We start from the raw sequence: 19,093 nt of genomic DNA on the forward strand, positions 1-19,093 counted from the left end.
TAATGATGCAGCTCTATAAAACTCTGGTTAGGCCACACTTGGAGTACTGTGTCCAGTTCTGGTTGCCTCACTATAGGAAGGATGTGGAAGCATTGGAAAGGGTACAGAGGACATTTACCAGGATGCTGCCTGGTTTAGAGAGTATGCATTATGATCAGAGATTAAGGGAGCTGGGGCTTTACTCTTTGGAGAGAAGGAGGATGAGAGGAGACATGATAGAGGTGTACAAGGTAGTAAGAGGAATAGAGTGGATAGCCAGCGCCTCTTCTGCAGGGCACCACTGCTCAATACAAGAGGACATGGCTTTAAGGTAAGAGGTGGGAAGTTCAAGGGGGATATTAGAGGAAGGTTTTTTTACTCAGAGAGTGGTTGGTGCGTGGAATACACTGCCTGAGTCAGTGGTGGAGGCAGATACACTAGTGAAGTTTAAGAGACTACTGGACAGGTATCTGGAGGAATTTAAGTTGGGGGCTTATATGGGAGGCAGGGTTTGAGGGTCGGCACAACACTGTGGGCCGAAGGGCCTGTACTGTGTTGTACTATTCTATGTTCCAAGTTCTATAAATAGAAAATAGAAAATGGAAAGTAAAGTAGTGCAAAAAAAAACCGAGACACAGGTCCGGATATTTGGAGGGTACAGCCCAGATCCGGGTCAGGATCCGTTCAGCAGTCTTATCACAGTTGGAAAGAAGCTGTTCCCAAATCTGGCCGTACGGGTTTTCAAGCTCTTGAGCCTTCTCCCGGAGGGAAGAGGGACGGAAAGTGTTTGTTTATTCTGTGTTTGCACGATTTTTAATCTATTCAATATATCTATACCGTAATTTATTTATTATTTTTCTTCTATATTATATATTGTATTGAACTGCTGCCGCGAAGTTAACAAATTTTACGTCACATGCCTGGGATAATAAACCCGATTCTGATTCATAACAATTCTATACTAATTCAACGTGCCCACTCCGATCAACCCTTCTCCAAATTCTGCCACTCTTCTACACAACAAGGATAATATACTGCGGCCATGTAGCCTACCAGATCATTGTTTGGGAACTCGTGTTTAATATTGCAACAAAGGAGATATTTCCAACAATTCAATATTGTAATATTTAAGTGTTATTTCCGTGACACCATACGAAAACTGAAAGCATGCAAAAGCAGTCAACCAGAAAGCTTTTTCAGAATTCCATCATAAGAAAGAATAAACACAAGGTTTGCACTGATACAAAGCAAATCCCTAGTGAATCTGTACAAATAAAAACCGGATGCTCAAACTGAAACCCAATCACATCAAGAACACCTATCCTCAGTCGTTTCCATCCTGTTGATAACTGTTTTGTGAATCCTTTTATGACATTTTAATCTTTATTTTCAATTCTGTCTCAGAAAACTTCACGCTATTTCCTTCTCGTGTCGTGTCGGGTGAAGGCATAAGATATATACTACTTTTACACAATTAGCTGTTTAACCGGGATAACCTACAGAGTGAATTAAGTAATCTACTGTAGATCTATGCGACAAAAATCTCACAACACCAAGGACAACCAGACACCGAGTTACAGCGCTGGTTAATTAAAATACAAAATCTAAATTTATTCAGATTATCCCATGGCTGCAGTATATAAATATTAATTAATTCTAAGGGCACGATTGGTAGTATAAAGAGATCGCTTTTATCGGCGGCCTGCTTCACCAACATGTACATCTCGTTATGCTGAAATCTGGCTGCTTTATACAAGTTGCTTTGACTATTAAAGTTTTGAGTTTTGCCATCTGAATTTAACCATTGTCGATTACTTGCAAATCACCTGGCTAACCATCTTCCAACGGCGTGTGCTTGGGACCAACGCACTGCACGAATAAAGAATGCCTAAACTCTCGTTGCAGCAGCGCTACACAAAATTAAACATATCAAATCATACAATTCTTATCGCTTTGCAGTTTACCATTTCTCGTTTTCATCATGAGAATGACGCTAGGCTAGAGGAACACAGGTTGAGAGGCTGGGGGCTTTCAGTAAATCTGGACTTACTGAACGCGGCTACGGCCAGGGACAGTGTGACGACGATGGAACTCCAGGATACCCACAAAGCCTTCCTGCGGTAACTCTGAGCTTCATGCGGTTTCAGCTTTTGACTGCTTTCCAGTAAACCTGGGAGAGAGGTGAGGCAAAAAATAATTCTTCTCGCACGCTTTCTCACTGGAGCTGGCAAGAATACATCTCGGTGAAGGGAGAACTGGGTGGCAGGCTGATTTTATTGTTTGTATATACACACTGTGTATACGTATTCTTAAAACAGTGGTTTTAGGATTTCCTAAACTGAATTTTTACTGACGCTGTATTTAATAATTTCTACCTGTTTTCTGTAATTTTCAAACTGCCAGAGCGTCAGACAATTGGATTTAGAATAAAAGGATAAGAATTAAAATACTCTACATTTAATAGTCAAAATTGATGACTAGTCTCAGAACTACAAACAAGTGTTCTGTTTTAACGCAAATTGATCTCTCGTATTGTGGAGGTAGACAGAAGTTTCCGTCTCTCTGGTAAGTATACAGCAAGTCATGTCTCTGATTTCTGCTCCAGTGCCTCTGGCCTCCCGCCCCAGACTCTGCATCGGCAGCGGGACCGCACACTCACCCCTGTTCTCCACCGAATCGCCTAATTGCGCACTTTCAGTTATTCTCATTTCGCTGCCTTTCTCCATCTTGAACTGTTCCTTCGACTGACTGGATACTGAGGAGCAATGGCCGTTCCTGCCTTCAGTGGCCGTCGGGTTGTTGCAAGCACTTGCGAAATCTGCAGGTGAGCCGTCCATAGTTGAAGTGGGGAGAATGCCTCACACTGACGAGATGTCTGGACCGAGAGAAAGAAAGGAGACAAGAGGTTAAATATAAACGACAGCTCGCGTGCGCGATTCATCAGCGCAGAGCTGCAAACTAGAAGGGATGTCGTTGACGACTAGTCTCTAATTAAAATTCCGAGTTCGGTCAAATCAGCCCCTGAACCACTTTAATATTCTACTTCAGATTTAACACAGCCAGGCAACCAACCATCAATACTAACCCTATTACAAGAACAAACACATACCAACTTCAATCATTTTCGGCCCGTGTATCTGCTGGCGGCGCTTCGCACAGGGAAACTGAAAATAGATTTTCTTTTGAAACTTAGTCTGACTGGCACAACAGCGCCCGCAACGCTGGAATTTATGTAATCCGGGGGGCGGTCCTTCTAATTAGTTCCTCGTCTTAATTTTTTTTTGGTAGGAACACAACATAAGATCGTATTTATGGCAGGCGGTGCTCGGTGACCATTCCGCTAAACAATAGGTGTTTGACATTATTGTAACTTAGTATGGGGGCGGGGTAGGAGGAAATGCTTAAAATTTGAGGTGATTAAGATTAAATTTCAGCCGTTTGTGAGCCCGCGTATAAAAGTATGTGAAAATGATAGGAGAACTGCGTTAGACAAAACTCACGTCCTCTACGATGAGTTTCGGAATAGATTTGTAAACCCGGAAGGATTATTTTACAGTGTGCTGCTGAATATACACGGAATGGTTTTGCTGTGTGGTTATCTACGTTGCTGTTCAAGGAGGCTTGATGCTAGTTGTACTGCAGTCTTTCGCGAGGACCTGATCAATTCCATCTCTGACTCAACTGTTAGGCTGCAGTGTCATTCCCGGGCCAGGTGATAATGATGGATTACTTTTTTCGTGTGCTAGAAATCACACGGGGGTTACGCTTTTCTCGTGTTCTCGACAGTGGCAAGCGATGCACCATTGCAGTCTGCTAAAATCCATATTTGCACATAAAAGGCAGCTTTAGCGAAGGGTCTTGTGGCTAAACATTGGATTGTGGTAATAGCTGATGCTGATAAGAATGCTTAGTCCGTAGATGTATAGGTCAAGATTTCCTAGAGTCATGAGACGTACGATGTTACAGCAATACCTGTACCCGCCAATAAAGACAGGGCAGGTCAGTATGAAACTAGTTGTTGGTGGAGCTGAATTGCTACAGGGTAACTTGCTCTGTGTGTACAGGCGAGTGGCAAAATCTAGCAGGAGTTGATAAAGATGAGAGGATAATAAATTGGAAATTTAGTGTAAATAAGTGTCTCTCTGTAGGCAGGGACTCCTGATAAAGCCTGTTTCCCTTTGCTAATGTAGTGTGAAATGGTAAGTTATCTCTAAATTAGATGTGGTGATTAATAGTGAATCTCTTTTTCCATACAGCCCAACGATGCTGAGCACAGTGCCCTGCATGCCTTGACCCATTTCTCTCTAAACCCAGCTCCTCCATGTACCTATCCAAGACCCTCAACCATTCCTGGCATCTCATTCCATATACTCACCACCCTCTATGTGGAAAAAGCATTGCTCAATCCCTGTTAAATTTCCCCCCTCAACCCTAAATCTAGTTTTGACTCCCCTACCCTGGGGAAAAGACTGTTATCACCCACCTCTCCTAATTTTGAATGTTTTAATAATGTCACCCTTAATTCTCCTACATCTCAAGCCTGGCCAACTTGTCCTGTCCTTGCAAATAATTGCTGCACTCTTTCCAGTTAAACCACATCTTTCCTATAGTAGGGTGAGCAAAACAATACTCAGTACTCTGCAAACAGATGCTGGAAATTCAAGCAACATACATCAAAGTTGCTGGTGAACGCAGCAGGCCAGGCAGCATCTCTCCCACAGTACTCTGAGTGAGTCCTCGCCAACAGCTTCTACCAGTGCAACATACTGCATAATGCTATACTCAGTAGCTGAGTGATAACAGCCAGTGTGCTAAATGCCTTTTTCACCACCCTGTGATGTTGCTTTTGCAAACTTTGTGCTGTATTCTGAGATCCCTCTATTCATTACACTCTCTTGTGCTCTACCAGTCATGGTTTAAATCTGACACTTCACCTCACACTTAGCTACATTGAAATCTATTTGCCCAATTCTCCAGCTGATGAAGATGCCCTATAATCTGTGATAACTGTCTTCAATTTAACAATACCTGATTTTGTGTCAACTGCAAACTCACGGATTGAGGCTCATTTATACACACAATGAATAACAACACCGTGCTCAGTGGCACAGCGCCAACCAGCAGTCTCCATTCTGAGATAAACCTCCTGCTTCCCATCTCATCTCTGAGCCCACTTTGAATCCATCTAACTAGTTCTCCCTGAATTCCATGGGATCAAAGCTTCCAGAGCCATAGGGGGCCTTACTGAAGGCATTGCTTAGCTCCAATTAGGCAATATACACTGCCCGAGCTTCATTTCTTCTTTTGCTTACCTCTTCAAAAATCTTCTTTAAAAAAAAATTTGAGAAATACAACACGGCCATGCTGACTTCTCCTGTTCAGATTCTGTCTATGTAAATGCTGGTAGATCCCACCACTCAGAACTTCCCCCTGGAATCTCCCACCATTGATGTCCCGCTGACGCACCTGCAGTTGCCTGGCTTCTCCTTGCCCCCTTCTTAAGAAAAGGAATGAAATTAGCCATTGTACACACTTTGGAAATTCACCAATGGCTGTTGATGAAGCAAACAGCTCCCCCTAGCCATTCTTTTCCTCTTAATACAGTAGATTCTGATTATTTGGGCCATCAGTTAATTTAGGACAACTCTTCAAGAACAAAAAGAAATGGAGAAAATAGCTGGGATTCGCTTCGTTTATCTGGGGCACTTAATTGGGGTAGGGGAAATATGCTAACAACAGGAATTCTGCAGATGCTGGAAATTCAAGCAACACACATCAAAGTTGCTGGTGAACGCAGCAGGCCAAGCAGCATCTATAGGAAGAGGCGCAGTCGACGTTTCAGGCCGAGACCCTTCGTCAGGACTAACTGAAGGAAGAGTGAGTAAGGGATTTGAAAGCTGGAGGGGGAGGGGGAGATGCAAAATGATAGGAGAAGACAGGAGGGGGAGGGATAGAGCCGAGAGCTGGACAGGTGATAGGCAAAAGGGGATACGAGAGGATCATGGGACAGGAGGTCCGGGAAGAAAGACGGGGGGGGGGAGTGACCCAGAGGATGGGCAGATGGGGTCACCCCCCCCCGTCTTTCTTCCCGGACCTCCTGTCCCATGATCCTCTCGTATCCCCTTTTGCCTATCACCTGTCCAGCTCTCGGCTCTATCCCTCCCCCTCCTGTCTTCTCCTATCATTTTGCATCTCCCCCTCCCCCTCCAGCTTTCAAATCCCTTACTCACTCTTCCTTCAGTTAGTCCTGACGAAGGGTCTCGGCCTGAAACGTCGACTGCGCCTCTTCCTATAGATGCTGCTTGGCCTGCTGCGTTCACCAGCAACTTTGATGTGTGTTGAGGGGAAATATGCTAGTAGGCCAGAACTTGGGGACATTAATTAGGAGCAGATGTTCTTGGGGAAATACACGGCAGAAATGTGCCAAATGTTCAGGGAACATTTGCATGGTGTTCTGCATAGGTATGTTCCATTGAGGCACAGAAAGGATGGTAGGGTAAAAGAGCCATCCTATACAAAGGCTGTAGAAAATCTAGTTAAGAAGAAAAGAGAAGCTTCCGAAAGCTTCAAGAAACTAGGTACTGTCAGAGCTCTAGAAAATTACAAGGTTGCTGGGAAGGTGCTTAAGAATGGAATTAGGAGAGCCAGAAGGGGCCATGAGAAGGTCTTGGAGAGCAGGATTACGGAAAACCCCAAGGCATTCTGCAAGTATGTGAAGAGCAAGAGGATGAGCCGTGTGAGAATAGGACCAATCAGGAGCGAGAGTGGAAACGTGTGCATGGAGTCGGAGGAGGTAGTGGCAGTAGTTAATGAATACTTTGTTTCGGTATTCACCAGTGAAAAGGACCTTGGCAATTGTGGGAATGGCTTACAGCGGACTGAAATGCTTGAGTGTATAGACATTAAGAAAGAGAATGTGCTGGACCTTTTGAAAGGTATTAAGTTAGATAAGTTGCCGGGACCAGACTAGAAATACCCCAGGCTACTGTGGGAAATGAGGGAGGAGATGGCTGAGCCTCTTGAAATGATCTTTGCGTCATCAATATGAACGGGAAAAGTACCAGTTGGAGAGTTGCAAATGTTGTTCCCTTGTTCAAGAAAAGGAATAGAGATAACCCAGGGAATTATAGACAGTGAGTCTTACTTCAGTGGTAGCAAGTTGTTGGAGAAGATCCTGAAAGGCAAGATTTATGAGCATTTGGAGAGACATAATCTGATTAGGGATAATTGGCATGGTTCTGTCAAGGGCAGGTCGTGCCTTATGAGCCTGATTGAATTCTTCGACAATATAACAAATCACATTGATTAAGGTAGAGCAGTGGATGTAGTTGTATATGGATTTCAGTAAGGCATTTGATAAGGTTCCCCAAGCAAGGTTCACTCAGAAATTAAGGAAGCATGGGATCCAAGGAGACCTTGCTTTGTGGATCCAGAATTGACTTGCCCACAGAAGGCAAAGGGTGGTTGTATTCTGCATGGAGGACGGTGACCAGTGGTGTTCCACAAAAGTTGGGGGTGTTGTGGATAATCTGGAGGGTTGTCAGAGGTTACATTGGGATTTTGATAGGATGCAGAACTGGGCTGAGAAGTGGCAAATGGAGTTCAACCCAGATAAGTATGAAGTGGTTCATTTCGGTAATGTAGGGTTTCTCTGTAATGTTAATTGCTAAGGCTAATGTAATGACTTCTCTGTAATGTTAACTGATGAGGTAATGGTTTCTCTGTAGCAGCAATGTTTGGGTTATAACTAGAGATAATGGGTGACTATCCAATGGGGGAAATGTTATTCTTTCTTGTGTGTCTGAAAGCTGTAGGTTTCGCGGGCTTTTGCCAGAAGACGCGAGGGGAATGAAGAGAGGAGACGCGACTTGAGCGAGTCGGTGGGGCGCCCAACCGGGGGGGACTCTGAGCGGGGGTCTGGAGGAGGAGATTAATGGTGGACTGCGTGAGCTCCAACTTTGTGTGCACATGACTGTTTAATAAGCTTACTGGTGCCTTTTCCTTTATATTTTGTTTCTCTACTAACCATTATAGTCAAAGTAAGAGTTATCAAGCTTAATGGTTTAATAGCATATTGTGTACAGTTTGTTATTTCATGGTACTGATTTGTAACAGGGGACACATCGTGCAGCACCCACCCAAATGAGATTTCTTAAGTTTGGCTGGGCAGGGGGGTTATCACCCCCTAGATTAAGCCACTAGAAGAAGTGAGTGTTACAGTATGTTAAGTTTGAAGACAGAATATAAAATTAATGGTAAGACTATACAAAACCTTAGTTAGATCCCACTTGGAGTACTGTGTTCAGTTCTGGTCACCTCTTTACAGAAAGGATGTGGATGCTATTGAGAGAATGCAGAGGAGATTTACATGGATGTTGCCTGGATTGGGGAGCATGCCTTATGAGAATAGGTTGAGTGAACTCGGCCTTTTCTCCTTGGAGTGATGGAGGATGAGAGGCGACCTGATAGAGGTGTACAAGATGATGAGAGGCATCGATTGACTGGATAGCCAGAGGCCTTTTCCCAGCTGAAATGGCAAATCTGAGGGGGCACAATTTTAAGGTGCTTGGAAGTAGGTACAGAGGAGATGTCAAGGGTAAGTTTTTCACACAGAATGGTGAGTACATGGATTGGGCTGCCGGCGAAGATGGTAGAGGCAGATACGATAGGGTCTTTTAAAAGACTATTGGATAGGTACGTGGAGATTAGAAAAATAGAGGGCTATTAGACTTGACTATTAGGTAGGGTATTGTAGGCAGTCTTTAGGTTACAAGTCTGTGGGCTGAAGGGCCTGTAATGTGCTGTAGATTTCTTAAGACCATAAGATATAGGAGTAGAAGTAGGCCATTCGGCCCATTGTGTCTGCTCTGCAATTCAATCATGAGCTGATCCAATTCTTCCAGTCATCCCCACTCCCCTCCCTTCTCCCCATACCCTTTGATGCCCTGACTAATCTAGAACCTATCTATCTCTGCCTTTTATGCACCCAATGACTTGGCCTCCACAGCCACTCGTGGCAACAAATTCCACAGATTTACCACCCTCTGACTAAAGTAATTTCTCCGCATCTCTGTTCTAAATGTACGTCCTTCAATCTTGAAGTTGTGCCCACTTGTCGTAGATTCCCGTACCATAGGAAATAACTCTGCCATATCTAGTCTGTTCAGGCCTTTTAATATTCAGATTGAGATCCCCCTCATTCTCCTGAACTCCAGGGAATACATCCCAAGAGTTGCCAGACGTTCCTCATACGGTAGCGCTTTCATTCCTGGAATCATTCTCTACTTCCATTTTTAATATCTTTATTCTTTCCCTTTTGGGTTTCTTTTGAAGACTCTGACCTGGAGTTACACGCTGACCACAGTTCTTTGCGGGAATGGGACCCGCTGTCGGGGTTTCAGGACTGGCTGTTGTTTGGCACACCAAGGGCTTGGCCAAAGTATTCAGCTTGGCTTTGGAAGCCTAAGGCTTTGGGGCTCTGGAGACGGGCGGATCGAGGGTTGGCGTCACAATAAGAGAACCATGTGTCTTCAGGGGAGTCGGAATTTCGGCGGCTGTATGCCAGACGATCGTGAGCTCGGAAAAATAATTGACATGGCGGACATTTAACATCGTAAACCAGTGAGCTGTTTGTTATGTCTTCATGTTCGCTGTGAAAACAGAGGCACCTCTTTCTACCTTATTAGGGAAAGAGTGTGCCTGTGGTATGTCAAATACTGGGTGAGCAATGTAGTCTTTGGGGTACTGCAAGTCTGTGTCTTTACCGTTGCTTTGCTCACACTTGAGTGCTCAGTGGCGGGTGCCGATACCTTATTTTTCCTGGTGGGAGGAGGAGGGGTTGTTGCTTGCTGCCACTTACGCGCAGGAGGGGGGAGCTGGGGGGAGGATGCTTTGGAGTTCTAACTTTTGACTGTTGTTCATTCTTTGGGGCACTCTGTTTTCGTGGATGGTTTGCGAAGAAAAAGCATTTCAGGATATATATTGTATACATTTCTCTGACATTAAATGTACCTTTGAATCTTCTGTGAGTCCTCTCCAATGTCAGTATATCCTTTCTAAAATAAGGAGCCCAAAACTGCACACAATACTCCAAGTGTGGTCTCACGAGTGCCTTATAGAGCCTCAACATCACATCCCTGCTCTTTTATTCTATACCTCTAGAAATGAATGCCAACATTACATTCGCCTTCTTCACCATCAACTCAACCTGGAGGTTAACCTTTAGGGTATCCTGCACAAGGACTCTAAAGTCCCTTTGTATCTCTGCATTTTGAATTCTCCCCCCCATCTAAATAATAGTCTGCCCGTTCATTTCTTCCACCGAAGTGCATGAACATACACTTTCCAACATTGTATTTCACTTGCTACTTCTTTGTCCATTCCCCTAAACTATCTAAGTCTCTCTGCAGGCTCTCTGTTTCCTCAACACTCCTCCACCTATCTTAGTATCATTGGCAAATTTAGCCTCAAATCCATTAATTCCATAGTCCAAATCATTGACATACATCGTAAAAAGCAGCGGTCCCAACACCGACCCCTGTGGAACTCCACTGGTAACCGGCAGCCAGCCAGAATAGGATCCCTTTATTCCCACTCTTCGTTTTCTGCCGACCAGCCAATGCTCCACCCATGCTAGTAACTGTAATCTCATCCCTAACAATCAATTCCAACAACTTCCCAACCACTGATGTCAGGCTAACAGGTCTATAGTTTCCTTTCTGCTGCCTCCCACCCTTCTTAAATAGCGGAGTAACATTTGCAATCTTCCAGTCATCCAGTACAATGCCAGAATCTATCGATTCTTGAAAGATCATTGTTCATTTAGAGTCAACCAAAAGAACACAGCAGCATACACTGGATGGATTCCTCCGTCAATAACAATTAGCTACTAATATAGGACTGTCGTAGTTTTGGTAGTCTTCTAATTTGTTCTGTGTTTCAATTAAGTACATATTTTGTTACTCAGTTGAAACAATTTCCATGAAATTTCGACTAATTGGGACAGCCACTTAATGGGGCCAGAATGTACTGGTCCTCGTGTGTGTTACATCCACTGTATGCCTATTGCACCTCCTGGGACTTTTTTAATCTTAAACATGAAATTCTGCAGATGCTGGAAATCCAGAGCAACACACACAAAACGCTGGAGGAACTCAACAGATCAGGCAGCATCTGTAGAATTAACAGTCAACATTTTGAGTGGGAGACCCTTCATCAGGACAGCATTAAGCTTGCCAGCCAGATCAATCTCATAGCCATAACTTTCTCTCCTGGTTTCCCTTTAAGTGTATTCTTATTCTATTTTTGGTCCAACCAAATATTAAAAAGGCCAAGAAAGAGTGGATGTGAAAGTTTCCTATAGTGGGGGAGTCTAGGACCAGAGGGCATAGCCTTAGAATAGAGGGACGTCCATATAGAGATGAGGGAGAATTTCTTTAACCAGATAGTGGTGAATATGTGAAATTCTTTGCCCCAGGCAGTTGTGGAGGCCAAGTCTTTCTGTATATTTAAGGGAGAGGCTGATTGATTCATGGTTGGTCAGGGCATGAAGGGATATTGGAAGAAGGCAAGAGTTGTGGGGTTGACAGAAAATATGTATCAGCCATGATGAAAGGGCAGTGAAGACTCGACGGGCCAAATGGCCTAATTCTGCTCCTTTCTCTTATGGTCTAAAACAGTCTCAAGTTTGTCCAATCTCTACATATGGCTAGTGCATTCTAATATAGGCAACCTCTTGGTGAAAGACTCTTGCACTCTCTCCAAGCCTTCACATCCTTCCTGCAGTGTGGCAACTAGAACTCCAAATGTGATCCAAGTAAAACTTCATATAGGAGCAATGTAACTGGCCAACATTGATATTCAGAATCAGAATCGGGTTTATTATCGCTGGCATGTGACGTGAAAGTTGTTAACTTAGCAACAGCAGTTCAATGCAATACATAATCTAGCAGAGAGAGAAAATATTAACTCTGTAATAAATAAAATAAAACCTGATAAATAAACAAGTATGTATAAACTTATAAACAAGTACAAATAAACAATTACATATATTGAATAGATTTTTTTAATGTGCAAAAACAGAAATACTGGATCTTTAAAAAATGAGGTAGTGTTCACAGGTTCAAAAGTCCATTCAGGAATCGGATGGCAGAGGGGAAGAAGCTGTTCCTGAATCGCTGAATGTGTGCCTGCGGGCTTCTGTATCCAGGGCTTCCAGGGTGCCTAGGGGTGACTTGAGTAGCAGCAGAACTCTCAATAGATACGATTAATACTCAAAGCTGAGGTAGTAGAAATTTGACAATGTCGGTGTACACGGTGGCGTTAAGAGAGGAGAGGCTTGGAGTCAGGTGTAATTGGTGCCAGAGGGAAGTTAGTGACCATGGCTCTTGGAGCTGGCCCAGTGTGAGATGAGGGACTGCTGTGTACTTCTCCAGGACAACATTCATGCACCATCAATCTTCAGGCCATGACTTGTGCTAACATCATTTTTGTGACTGTATTGTAACTATATGTACTTTGTGTCTCTATATGTACAGTCAACCTTCATTAATCCAACTACCTGTAATCCGGTTCCTTCGATAATCCGGCACTGATTATGTTTAATGTGATCCTTCTGTAATTCGGCATTTTCACTAATCCGGCACTCCTCAGGTCCCAATGGTGTCGGATTAGTGAAGGTCGACCTCTGCTGTATTTTGCATCTTGACCCCTGGGGAATGGTATTTCATTTAGCTGTATACAGTAGGTGTTTATGGATGAATGATAATTTTTACTTTAAAAATTATTTATTTATTTATTGAGCTACAGCATGGCATAGACCCTTCCAGCACTTCAAACCATGCTGCCCAAAAATCGACCAATTTAACCCTAGCCTAATCATGGGACAATTTACAGTGACCAACTGACACACTATCTGGTAGGTCTTTGGACTATGGGAGGAAACTGGAGAACCTGAAGGAAACATACGTGGTCATGGCGGAGAATGTAAAAACTACTTAGAGACAGTGGCTTCAGTCGAACCTGGGTCACTGGTACTGTAAAGTGTTGTGCTAACCACTACACTACCATGTGATGGGAATCGAACCCGGGTCACTGGTACTGTAAAACGTTGTGCTAACCACTAGGCTACAGTGTCATGTTATTTTTCTATAAATTTGAACTTGAATGTGAACTAAAGTTAGGTTTCAAACCATAGCCTTGGCTTGAAGTCTCAATTGGAGGGACGTACTTTGAACTTTTTTGTGGCTGGCTATTTATTGATTTATTCACTTAGCAACGCAGCATGGAGTAGACCCTTTGGCCCTTCAAGCTGTGCTACCCCAATTTTACCTTGACCTGATCACAGGTCAATTTACAATGACCGATTCACATGCCCAGTATGTCTTTGGACTCTAATTGCACCACAATTCCTCTTCTAACTTGTCCTCTATGCTTTGCTATTCTCTATATCTGCATGAGATGATGAGTCTATCGGGACTTGAGACTTTACCATGCCCATGGTCTGCTCTTTATCAAATTACGGTATTGCTTTGCACCGTTGTAACTATATGTTATAATTATGTGGTTCTGTCAGTTTTAGTCTTGGTTTGTCCTGTGTTTTCTTGTGATATCATTCTGGAGGAACATTGTATCATTTCTTTTTTTTTTTAATTTTATTTTTATTTGGATAAGGAGTTCACAATTATCATGTACTTTTTTCACACATATAACCTTTTCCATTTTTTTATATGTATAAAACTACAATTATTTATACATTCTTAAGTACACATTGAGATGTTATAACAGCAAAATAAACATTTAAATAGATAATTATGTACTGTGGTAAATCTAACCTATTAGGCTAAGTAATGAAATTAGTTGTTAAGAAAAATGGTAATAATAGTTTCCATACAACCCTTCTGGACCATTTCCACTGGTCCAAAATGTTGCATACAAGCCTATATACCAACCATTGTAGGTGTTTATATCCCAATTTGTTCGTGCTTGTTCCTGCCCGCAGACATAATTATCCAATCCCTATGTACTTATTTACTTAATTTTTTCATTTTTTTTATCCCTTTCCCAAATCTTTCCCTTTACTTGTGTTAATTCTCTATTTTCCAAAAAAGAACAACAACAAACATTTAGACTAGGGGTGCTTACGTTAGCAATATTACTGTGTTGATGAGAAGAGCAATATAAATCATTAGGAGAGTCATCTAAAGTCTGCTCGCATTGGGGTTATATATTCAATCCATTTATTCCAGATTTGATAAAATGTTTCTTTTTGAGTTCTCAGGGAGTAGGTCAACTTTTCCATTTTAAATATTTCCAAGATAATTTCGTACCAATCTTCTAATGTAGGTGGTATTGGATTTAGCCATTTTCTAGTGATTGATTTCTTACTTGCCGCTAAGAGGGTCTGCAGCAACTTTATATCTTCCTTCTGTTCAAGGAACAATACATGCCCCAAATAGAGCGTCTCAAAGTTCAGAGGTATCTGGGACCTAAGTACCTTAACTAATGTTCTATGAATACCTTCCCAAAATAGACTTAATTTAGGGCAATCCCAGAAAATATGAAAATGATTTGCCTCCTTAGAGCCGCACCTTCTCCAACACATCACATTTGTATCTTTATATTTTTCCTGATATGGGGTCTTGAAGTATCTTATAATGTTTTTCCAACAATGTTCTCTCCAAGTCAAAGAATTAGTCGAGGACCATTGAAAGCTGCAGATTTTCCCCCAAGCCTCCTCTGAAAGTACCAACCCCGCTTCTTTCTCCCACTTCTCTTTAATATACAGTGTATTTACATTTTTAGCTTGGGAGAGTGCATTATATAGGCGAGAAACTGATTTACTAGGTATTGAACTGCAAGCCAAATTCAGAATCTTGAAAAATTCTAATTCTACTGTTGATAGGTCTGTATATCTACAACTCTGGTTAACATAGTTTCGTATTTGAAGGTACCTAAAAAAGTCATTATGTTCTAGGCCATGTTTGTCCTGCAGGATTTGGAAACTTTGTAATACTCTTTTATCTATAAATGAGAGGTAGGTTGTAAGACCTTTCTTTATCCATAGCTCAAATCTTTTATCTCCTCTGTTGGGAAGGAATTCGGTATCATATGCACACCATCTAAAGAGTTTTAGCATGTTATTAATTCCACATGAATTAACCACCTTCTGCCATACTTTTAATGTAAGATTTATCCAAGCATTATTAAATTTTTCCAACTGGGCCATCAATCCTTTGTCAGCTATTGAGGCCTGAAGAGGAAAACTGTCAACTAATCCAAATTCTATTTCCTTCCATCTAGCCTTATATTCCCTATTACACCAATATAACAGAGGGGTTATCTGTGAGGCATAAAAATAATTTCTCAGGCAAGGAAGAACCATACCTCCTCTTTCCTTCCCTAAAGGTGGGGGGGGTGGGGAAGACACCAGTATAGAAAGGTGGGGGGGGGGGGGGAGACACCAGTATAGAAAGGTGGGGGTGGAGACACCAGTATAGAAAGGTGAGGGGGTGGGGAAGACACCAGTATAGAAAGGTGGGGAGGGGCGTAAGACACCAGTATAGAAAGGTGGGGGGGGGGAAGACACAAGTATATAGTGTTATATCGAATTCTAGGTTTCCTTCCTTGCCAAATGAAGCGGGAAATCCATTTGTCCCATTCCCTGAATTGATTATCATCCACCTCCACTGGTAAAGTACGGAAAAGATATAATAACCGAGGAAGAATATTCATTTTTATAGTATTTATCCTTGAATTTAAACTTAAAAAGGGGATAAGATTCCATCTATGCATATCTGCTTTTATCTCTGAGATTAATGTCCCATAATTTACCTGTGACAGTGTTGAAAGATCCTTCGGCAGGGTTATTCCTAAATATTTTAATGATTTAGCTTCCCACTTAAGATCGTATGTATCCTGCAATTTTTTGGATGGTGTATAATTTAGGGACATAACCTGCGTTTTCTTTACATTTATTTTATAACCTGATATTTTCCCAAAGTCATCCAACAGTGTAAACAATCCTATAAATGATTTTTCTGGTTCACTCAGATAGACCAAAACATCATCTGCGAATAATGCCACTTTCTGTTCAATCCCTGCCACCTTGATACCTTTTACGATTTCGCTCTGTCTTATTAGTTGGGCAAGTGGTTCAATATATAGCGCAAAAAGGAGAGGAGAAATTGGACATCCCTGTCTAGTGCCTCTCTCTAAAATGAAGGAGTCAGAGAGGTCCCCATTTATCTTAATTCGGGCTGTTGGGCTGTCATACAGAGTCTGAATTACTTTAATAAACCTTTCTTGAAAGCCGAATCTTCCTAACACTCTGTATAGGAATGCCCAACTAACCGAATCAAAAGCTTTCTCAGCGTCCAATCCTACTACCATTGTCTCTGTCTCGTTCTTATTAACCTGTTCTAATATGTGCAGAGTTCTCCTTATGTTGTCCTGTGTTTGTCTTTGTTGAATAAATCCAGTCTGGTCTAAATGGATTAGGCCAGGTAAAAGCTTTTCCAATCTGCGCGCTAATATAGATGTAAATAGTTTGTAATCTAAATTAAGAACACTAATTGGCCGATAATTGCCACATTCTAATTTATCTTTACCCTCTTTAGGAATAACTGAAATAATCGCTTCTCTCCAGGAAGGTGGAGTTTCTCCTCTCTGCAAGATCCAATTAAAGGTGTTAAGTAGTAATGGGGCTAACTGTGTCTTCAGGGACTTGTACCACTCTGAGGTAAACCCATCAGAACCCGGGGACTTTCCAGCCTTTAACCTAGAGATGGCCACGTTCAGTTCTTTGACAGTTACTGGTTCTAATAAACTTTCATTTTGTAAATCTGTAAGTTTAGGTAGATCTAAGAAATTCAATACACTGTCTATATAGGGCTCATTGGGGGCCCGGGGTTGGGAGTACAGCTCTCGATAATACGTTTCAAAACTCTCTTGAATTTTCCCTATTGTACTCTCCACAAGCTTTGTCTTTGGATTCTTTATTTTATGAATTGTATTGTCTGCTTGTTGTTTTCGTAATTTATATGCTAATAATCTAGCTGATTTACCTCCTACTTCATAATTCTTTTGTCTCAGGTAAAGAAAATTTCTTTGAGTTTCCAACGTATAAATATCATCAATTTCACTTTGCAATTTCCTAATTTCCTGTTTTCGATTTGAATTACTTTTGTTGCTATCTACAACTTGAAGTTGTTTTAATTTTCCTTGAAGGTCTGCTAATTTTTGTGCATTGATTTTTTTCATGTGAGTAGTAATGGAAATAATTTTCCCTCTCAGTACAGCTTTCAATGTATCCCATAAAATCACTGGTGATGTTTCTCCCGTGTCATTAAGGTCTAGATATTCTTTGATTTCTCCCCTTAATCTCTCCATTACTTTTGGGTTATTAAGGATATGTGAGTTTAGCCTCCATAGTGTTTTCCTCATTTTCCTTTCCAGGATTAGAGACATAGAGACTGGGCTATGATCCGACAGATCAATTGTTGCAATATTACAGTTTTTTATCCTGAGTCTATCTGTATTAAAGATAAAGCAATAGTCTATCCTTGAATAGGCTGAATGAGGGAAAGAGTAGTATGTATAATCTTTACTAGTAGGGTGTAATTCCCTCCAGACATCTATAATTCCCAACTCCTCCATCAATGAATTCACTTTCCGAGTCAGAGGTTTATTCTGAGTAACTATTCTTGAAGAATCTAATATAGGATTTAATCTAATATTAAAATCCCCTCCACAAATTACTACCCCTCGAGAACTGACCATTAGGCCAAAAATGTGTCTATAAAATGACCATTCACTACCTGGAGGAGCATAAACATTCAGCAATGTTATTTCTGTACCTTCTATTCTTCCTGTGATTTTTACAAACCGTCCTTCTTTGTCTCTAGTCTCTGAAATATGTTCATAATTAAGAGTACTTGATATTAAAATAGCTACCCCTCTTTTGTGACCCAATTTATATGATGAATAAAATATATGCTTAAAGCCCATTCTTTTTAATTTTCCATGTTCAGATTGGCTCATATGTGTTTCCTGGAGGAAAGCTATTTGTGCCCTCTCTTTTTTCAATTTAGACATAATCTTATTTCTTTTAATTGGATTCAAAACCCCATTAACATTATAGGAAATTATTTTTACCAATTCAGTTTGCATTTTTCTCTAGTAGAAAAAAAGCACTCTCCTTTTCTAACCAAACAGTAAGCAATCCCTTCTCAACAGTAAACCAAGACATATAACCACACCCTAGACATTTCTGAACGTATAACATTTGAAAATTTTCCCCGACTTCCCACAGTGAGGCCTGAGCACCGACCCGCCTCAGTTCAGAGGGATAACCTCTATCTTCACCCTGTGTTAGAGGGCCCTCAGCAGTTTGAATAATCATAGAGAATTTTCTCCTATTTATGTCTCGACCATATTGCTATCATTCAAGTTATTCCGCCTAGATTATTTTCAATTACCAGTTTTCATTTTACTTTTAAGTCCGATTTACTCTTTTCAGTCATTTCTCTTAATTAATCTGTATTCTCTGTACATTCGCGTTTGAATATTTGCAGCTTTTCCTTGTAGTTTGACACTCTGGTTCGAGTGGACCGTCCTCGCCCCACTAACTGCCACGACTTCTGCCGAATCCTCTCCAGTAGCGACTCCGGTTGGGTGATAACTTTAATAGGTAGTCCCCGGTCCGCCAGGTCCGACGTTGCCTCCTCCACCGTAGCGTAAGTTTTTGTCCCTTCGTCGTAAAAGACTCTCAGCCGAGCTGGTTACAGGGTCTGGAATCTGATGTTGTTTTCCTTCAGGACCCTCCGTGTTTCCGTATATTCCTTCCGTCTGGCAAGAATCCCCGGTGCGTAGTCGTGGTCTAAACTGATTTTGCAGTTGTTCCACATGAAACCTTTCTTTTGCCATGCTCTTTTAAGCACCTCTTCCTTCGTTCTGTAACTGAGAAATCTGATCAGAATCGATCTGGGCTGGGCGCCTGCCGGAGGCTGTGGTGCCAACGCGTGGTGAGCCCTTTCTATCTGTAGGTCTTTTGCGGCCGGTATATCAAGGTTCTCTCTAAGCAGCTTCTCCACGAAGGGAATCATCAATCCGGGTT

General features: G+C 41.8%; 1 protein-coding gene across 1 annotated transcript in view; it reads right to left on the reverse strand.

Moving 5' to 3' along the window:
- The window catches only part of tmem163a (transmembrane protein 163a), a 239,527-nt gene extending 236,331 nt beyond the window's left edge, over window positions 1-3,196 (reverse strand). Inside the window, exons 1-3 of the mRNA XM_063052498.1 lie at window positions 3,089-3,196; window positions 2,639-2,854; window positions 2,030-2,149 (exon numbers count right to left, since the gene is read on the reverse strand). Coding sequence (XP_062908568.1) covers window positions 2,030-2,149; window positions 2,639-2,816 — 298 coding nt within the window. The 5' untranslated portion in view covers window positions 2,817-2,854; window positions 3,089-3,196. The remainder of the gene's footprint in view (window positions 1-2,029; window positions 2,150-2,638; window positions 2,855-3,088) is intronic.
- Between the last annotated feature and the right edge of the window lie 15,897 nt (window positions 3,197-19,093).

This window comes from Mobula hypostoma, chromosome 6, assembly GCF_963921235.1.
Source record: "Mobula hypostoma chromosome 6, sMobHyp1.1, whole genome shotgun sequence".
In the NCBI taxonomy this organism is placed as follows: Eukaryota; Metazoa; Chordata; class Chondrichthyes; order Myliobatiformes; family Myliobatidae; genus Mobula; species Mobula hypostoma.